This window comes from Diabrotica undecimpunctata, chromosome 2, assembly GCF_040954645.1.
Source record: "Diabrotica undecimpunctata isolate CICGRU chromosome 2, icDiaUnde3, whole genome shotgun sequence".
Taxonomy (NCBI): Eukaryota; Metazoa; Arthropoda; class Insecta; order Coleoptera; family Chrysomelidae; genus Diabrotica; species Diabrotica undecimpunctata.
This window is the reverse complement of record NC_092804.1, coordinates 112,651,285-112,658,755: the sequence shown is the minus strand read 5'-3', so window position 1 is coordinate 112,658,755 and position 7,471 is coordinate 112,651,285. Positions and strand designations below refer to the sequence as shown.

General features: G+C 29.7%; 1 protein-coding gene across 1 annotated transcript; it reads right to left on the bottom strand.

Annotated features, from left to right (window-relative positions):
* Positions 1 to 1,700: 1,700 nt before the first annotated feature.
* LOC140434785 (B1 protein-like) lies at positions 1,701 to 6,032 on the bottom strand. The gene is made up of 2 exons (XM_072523295.1): positions 5,875 to 6,032; positions 1,701 to 2,123 (listed from the first exon to the last, which is right to left on the bottom strand). Exons 1-2 carry the CDS (start codon positions 5,917 to 5,919, stop codon positions 1,746 to 1,748), a joined length of 423 nt encoding a protein of 140 aa, XP_072379396.1. The 5' UTR covers positions 5,920 to 6,032; the 3' UTR covers positions 1,701 to 1,745.
* Between the last annotated feature and the right edge of the window lie 1,439 nt (positions 6,033 to 7,471).

Here is a 7,471-nt window from a genome sequence, read left to right as displayed (position 1 = left end):
AAAAGTCTTAAATCTCTATGCTATAGAGCAGATTTAAATTGATTTTAGTGCTTGCCATGACCTTTAAAGTAATATTGGCTTTGAGTACAAAGCTTCCCTTCTTCCCAATCCTTCTTTTAAAGCAATATTCGTGTACTTTGAGGTGTTAAGTGGTGGCCTTGTATTCAGCAAGAGCTCCTTTATGTAATGAGTCTATTCTTCAATTTTTTCGTTTAATTGATAATTTTTTACATTTAGAGTTTCTCATGAAGTGAGGAGTTGCTTTTTCTGATTCTAGATAATTTGTTAAACTCGTCATGTTTTCTTTGTGGTTCTTCCATTCCATGACATCTTTGTTCTATCCAGGCCTCTTTTGCTCGCTTAACTTAATATTTTATTTGGCGATACATTTTTCTATATCGAGTCTCGCCTTTATTTTTTCACTAGCTTCTTTGTTAAATAAGGTCTAGTATTTTGACGGTCATCCAATCCTTTTCCTTTATTGGTTCAAAACTTCGTTTGCTATGTATACCATGGCGGAATTTATTATATCTAATTTTGGTCAATATTTCTTGTCTAGATCTCTCTAGCTGTTTATTAATCCCACTATATATCCTATTTCTAAACTCATCTGCTATTATGGCATTTCTTAGGACTCTTTATTAAGTTTCTGCTAAGTTTCTTCTTGTCGGAACTTTTATTCTTCTCATTTTTAGTTTGAATAAAGCACAGAGCAAATTATGGTTAGTTACTGCGTCTTCACTTAGATTATGTTTTTGCAAATGTAATACTATTTGTAAACCTTATATTATTAACAATGTAGTCAATTTAATTTCTGAGTATCTCTTCCTCTTGATCAGCTGGAGATATCCAGGTATATAGTCGGCTTTTAGGTTGCTTACATAAAGTATTTGCTATAATACATTTTTCTTCTTGGCAAAAATAAATAAGTCTGTGCTTTCTTTTTTTTTAGTAGCTTCATGTTTTTTTTGCGCTCCGCAAAATTTGTTTAATTTGGCTGCAGAATTGCTTAATTTCTTCATTTTATTTTTTGACTGTTGGTATGTAGACTTATTATATTAATGTTAAGTTATTTATTTTGCTGCTGTATTATCATGGTGCTGTCATTGAAAGAAATGAAATTTCGAATACAGTTACGAATCTGTTCTTTGACAATGATTGCTACTTCGTTAAGTCTGCTTAAGTCTGCCTTTCCCAAGTGGTATACAATATAAACATTAGTCTCAAATATGTTTGACATATAAAACAAATACAAATAAATACGTTTGTTTGTGTTTTGATCGACATATTAAACATTATAATTAAAAAAAAAGCATACTAAAAACTGCAATATGTTATGCAAACCATCGATAAATAATTATCAGGCCTAGTGCTGAAACAGTATCACGTAAAGGAATATTTTGAAAATAAAGAATTTGGGTAAAAGGAAGTCTGTATAGTTAGCAACAGACCAAAGCATATTTTTATTAAAATTTAAAGTTAAATGAGTTTTGGTTTAATAAAATATAAAGGAAAGTTGAATATCTATTAACACATTTAAGGTAATTTTATAATAATGTAGGTATTGTTCTCATAAAACTATTTTTAAACTTTTAGTTCAGTTAAATCTAATAAGGAATATGTTTTTGTCAGCTCTGGCTTTAGCGAAGATATATCTATAATCAGCGTAGGAATAGAATGTAAAGGAAAAAAAAAACAAATTCTTTAACTTTCACTTTCTGTCTTTATTTATGTATAGTTAAATCTCAATGATGTCCATGTCCATGTTGTCCTGCACTGTGTGATCTAAGGCATTTGAAAAGATTAACAGCAGCATCTTCAGCAGTGTCACCAGTTTTTGTACCACATTTTTCTACAATTGCGTTAATAACACTTTGGTCGCTACTAGCTTCACTTACAGCTTTTCTAAGTTTGTCTACATTTATGTCACCACTCTCCGTTTGAAGTCCAGTTTGTACGTTCATACATAGAGTATGTTTGGACAATTTGGGATTCTGTACTTTCTCGCCATTCTTAAGTTTTTCGAACACGTCATCGTCAATTCTAGTTGCTTCCTGGCTTTGACAATGTTCATGAGCTTTTTTGACAGCTTCTATTTGCTCTTTGGTAGGAGCTGCGTATGCCTATGACATAAAAGGAAAATATTATTTAATAGAGTAATACTTAACAAGAGTAGAACTATTTATTTAATTATATATATATATATATATATATATATATATATATATATATATATATATATATATATATAAAATAAAATATAACAAGGATTAAGGAGAAAATTTACTAAAACGTAATATACTAAAAGAAGATCTTTCGGCCTATGCTTGAGGTAGCAGCAGGACAATATAGAAAAAGAGCAAACAAGGAGGTCAAAGAAATATCTCCAGATAATATAAAAGAAATAAAGTTTAAAAGACTCCAGTGGGCAGGACACATCAGAAGATATTCTGAGGACAAAAAAGTAAGAATATGGCAAGACAGTTTAACCCTATGGACGTGGAAAATTGGATGAAGATTTCTCAAGACAGATAGGAATGGGGGCACGTTTGTCAAGTCGGTTAAAACCCACTAATGGTTGTAACGCCCTGCAGTAAGTACCTAGGTATATTAAAAAAAAACATAACGAATGAGATGGATATGTCAAGTTAAAAATCCAATAAATTTACAAAATAATAATTAGATATACTTAATAAATGTAAAAATCTTTAGTAATAATGAAATAAGACCAATACGTTTTGATGGAACAAATGGGATAAACATTATTTATAAGTGCCTAATTTACTTAAAAATGAATATAGAAGCGACTGTGAAAAATTCCAGGCCTCACAAAACGTTTTGAAATATGTATTGTACTTATTAAAGAACGTTATGTAACGATCATAAATAATGTCAAGCCATTTCATAGAGCAGATGCTAACTGGAACCACTTATTAGTAGGTAAAATAAAAAAAATTAAAAACACTAATAAGGAAAATTCGAAAAAGGATATTATAGAAGCAACTTGATTAAATACAAAATAAAACAACTAGAAAAAACACACGGAAAGCAGGGAACTAATATTAAATATAAATGGAACAAAAATAAAACTCACTAGTCCAATAGTAATAGGAAAAATCTTATAGCAAAGAAACGAAGATAAAAGAAACGACTGAGCAGAACATTTCTGCATAAAAACTAAAAAACAAGGAATTTAATGATTGTTCCCGATTTATATAGATGTAAAATAAATGAAAAGAGTACTACATTCAAGAGAAATACACATGAAAGACAGACGATCAATCATATAAGATATAAAGGAACGTTATATAAAGAAAAGAAAAACACTCTGAAAGTATAGTAAATAAAAGGGCAGAAAATATAAACAATGACGTAAATAATGAGTAACGTAATAAAAATATCAAGTAAGAAAATAAAGGCATCCAAAACGAAAGATATAGTATAAAACTATTTTTAATTTAAAGAATAATACAAAATTCATAAACAAACCAGACAAACTCAGAAAATATAATATAAGAAGTTTAATGAAGAAGTAAATAATAATTTTTAGCAACATTCTTACCTATTTACAAAAAAAAAGGATTTCTTACAGTAATATAATCATCGTGGTACACCACAAGATGGTGTATACAGGGATGAGTGCCTTAAGAACCGGCAAAATAACGCAAAAGATAGAAAACACAATACGTTGTGAAATAAAAAGAGATGAAAGTAGTAGAGGTGAGAAATTATCGATATTAACCTATAATTTACTTTACATTACATTAGAATTATCGAAAATTTCCCACCTTTAGACGTTAGCTTATGAGCTGGTTGACTTCAGTTATAGTAATACGTATCACATTATGTAGGTAAAAACAGTTTAAGTAGGAGTATTTTTGTATCCAAAATTAAAGTATTGATCAATACTAAACTATGATTTGAGACTTCGCATACACTCTTCTCAATACAGAATTATCATAGCTTGTTATCTGTATTCGTCAACACACAATTAATTATTAAATTACTACTAATTAAACTGTTTACTTGCATTTGCTTTATTGCCTTCAATCAGTTTTTACTTTATGCGAAATTTAAAAAATGTAAATATTCGACGTCATACTTGTAATATTATGACTGAAGTCAACTAGCTCATAAGCTAACGTCTAAAAGTGAGAAACTATCGATAGTCCTAATGTAATTTAATGTAAATTAGAGGTTTCTATCGATAATTTCCCACCTCTACTACTTTCATCTTTTTTTTTTTCACAACGTGTTATGTTTTCTATCTTTTGCATTATTTTGCCGGTTCTTAAGGCACTCATGACTGTATAGTTGTATTTGGAAGTTCCAAAAAAGTTATTTAAATCAAAAACAATCACATATTAGATTTTTTCACTAAAGGAGGTTTTGGTAAAATGCTATGAATGTAATCTATTAATATCGTATGACTTAACAGATAAGAGACCCTTGATTTTAACATTACTGAAAATAGAAGTACTATAAAATTAAACAGATTAATAAAAATGACACAATGAAAAGTAACAAAGACAGTAATAAATAGAGCAATAGACCGAGTGAGTAGGAAGGTATAATCAATTATCTGCTACACTCTTTAATATGGCAGTTGGCGTCAGTAGACTCATTAACCGAACTCAAGTTAACATAACTAGAATTTTCTTACCTAAAGTGATCGTGTGTAGCTTATGTAGACGATGGTTCATTATTAGACAGACAGGATCCTTACCCGGTGTACTGGTATAGAAAACTATCAGAAAAGTTAAAAGAAAAAGCATTTACACGAATAGCAAGACTAAATCCATTATTAAGTTTTAAAACAAGACCAAGACAAATTTATGGCAGAATAAAAACAAAGTAGGAATAAAAAAAATGTCAAAATAAATTGAGAGTCAAATTTAAGTGGTAACGGGTAAAAAATGGTTCACTAAATGTTTTTTGTCTCTTATCATCTTTTAAGAATAAAGATATAAATAAAAATATTGATGACTAATTAATTCCTATACCTAAGCACAAATTGTACTCGAAAAGTATTATATTGAACTTTAGAAAAAACACTTTGTAAAATAGGTTAATTTCAGTTTGAATTATGAAATCTTTTTAAAAAACCTAGAAGGAAAAAATAGTAAATTAAAGGAGCCTAAACTATTAAATAAAACAACTAAATTATCTGCTCTATGTAGACGCTATAATTGTACAAGCTCATACAAAAACAGATTTAAAATGAAGAACCTGTAAGCAAAGGCCAGAAAGTATATAACATTAAAAAATACGATAACATATATAAAATTATATACAAAACACGCAGCTTAAACTAAAAAAACACAAAATCAAACAAGCTAGTGAATTCTAGTAATAGCTTAGAGAGCTTACCAGAAAAATCAGACCATAGAAATACACACAAGCGTATCAAATTCGTTTAGGCTTTATTTGGGAATTCTAACTACATAATATTATGTAAAAAAACTTGTACACACAAATCCTAAAATGAGAACAATTCATCAATGTTAACAACGAGATATCACGTCGACAAAATCGGCGAAGAAATCAGTGGGCTAGAAAATTTACAAAAGTGGGAGACACGACAAAACAAGTAATACAACTTGAATTATATTTTACAGCGTATAGTATTTGATGAAATGAATAATAAAAATTATAAATGGAAACCATATTGGTGGGTAAATAAATACAAGAACGCAATAGTAAAAGAAAGACTTTGGATCAAAAATTGAAGATTTTAAGATATTTACTACAAAAATATAGACTACAATTGTACTAGATAAGACGCTTTACAAAAAGTAATCAAAGGATAGCAATTTTTAATAATCATTAATTTAGAATGTCCAAGAATTTTAAGACTATTTTAAAATTACTTACGGCAGCTAGGACGCACAATACGGTAGCAACAATTATGCACTTCATGATGACGTTTGATATTTAACAACAGTATTATTGATTTATATACACCAATTTATTTAATCTTTATTTTTATTTAAGGGTCAACAGATATAGAATTATCGCGGGATCGTCAAACATTAATCAATATTCTTTGTTTAACTTTTCTCGGAAATGATTATCTATGTTCATATTTCAGAGCTTTGCTAATACATACAGAGTTATATAAAAAACAAAGTAAGAAAGTAGTTATGTAATTAAAATTCTAGGTAATATTTCATAAAATATTTGTGTTAGTAGTATTATCTTAAACAATTAAAATAAAAAAAAATTAATAAAATAAAATTATTTTTAAAATATTATTATCGTTGATCAAAGAGCAATGGATATTTTTATTTTTAAATGCAATCCAATAATTTCAAAATGGATATCATTCGATAAGTAAATATAAAAAGTTTTAATAAAAAACTATTTAATCAGCTAAGACGCAGAACACATTGCAATAATTATACAAATTAGAATATCGAATTTCTACAGCTCTGTTACCTACATTATAGATATTAATTTATAGTATTTTTTTAATAAAACAAAAAAGTCACTTTTTCCAAAAGCATATTAGCCACATAACTTCTTATTCTTCTTCCTAAGCTTACCCGTTTTCAAGGGTCTCTGTTCCTTAGTCTCCGTTGCCATTTATTTCTTTCTTTCTAGTTTTCTTCACCTAAACCTTTTTATCTTAAGTCCCATGTTACACAGTCATTTCATCACCTTGTCGGTTTTTCTTCACCTTTCCTTTCATCAAATTCTAACAGCTCTAATCTTCGTTTCACGTATTCTTTATCTCTACGTCTAACATGACCAAACTATTGCAGTCTTTGTTCTTGAATTTCTTGATCTTTTCCTAATCAAGTCGTTTCTAATCCTGTCCCTTCTAGTCTTACCCAACGTCCAACGTAACCTTTTATTTTAGCTGCCTCTATCTTTTTTTTCTGAATATTTTTTACATGCCACACTTTACCGCTCTACATCAACACAGGTTTCACCACACTCTTAATATCTTTTCTTTCAGCCCTCAGATTATAAAGTGCCCCGCTCATTTGCTTCCAGTTAGACCAGCCACCCTGTATCTTGTGGGCAATTTATCGATCTTCTTCTTCTTCTTCTGACGATGCCTATCCGTTTCGGATGGTGGCGATCAATATGGCTATCCTAACTTTGCTTGCTGCTATTCTGAATAGTCCGGTTGTCGATGTATTAAACCACTTTCTCAGGTTTTGAAGCCAAGATATTTTTCTTCTCCCTGGTCCTCCCTTTCCAAATACCTTGCCCTAAAGAATGAGTTGCAACAAGCCGTATCTCTGTTCATTCCTCATAACATGGCCAAGATATTGTAGTTTGCGCTCTTTGATGGTGTTAATAATCTCGCATTCCTTGCCTATTCTACGTAGGACCTCAACATTAGTCACATTATCCACCCATGAAATTCTTAAAATAAGTCTGTTACACCACATCTCGAATGCCTCGAGTTTTTTTAAAGAAGCTTCGGAAAGTGTCCAGGCCTCTACTCCGTATAATAACG

What these genes read in the sequence shown, in the direction of transcription:
- LOC140434785 (XM_072523295.1), bottom strand. Translation starts at nt 5,919, where the DNA reads ATGAAGTGCATAATTGTTGCTACCGTATTGTGCGTCCTAGCTGCC. An exon ending in TATTGTGCGTCCTAGCTGCC is followed by an intron (nt 2,124 to 5,874) that starts GTAAGTAATTTT and finishes TTTATGTCATAG; the next exon opens with GCATACGCAGCTCCTACCAA.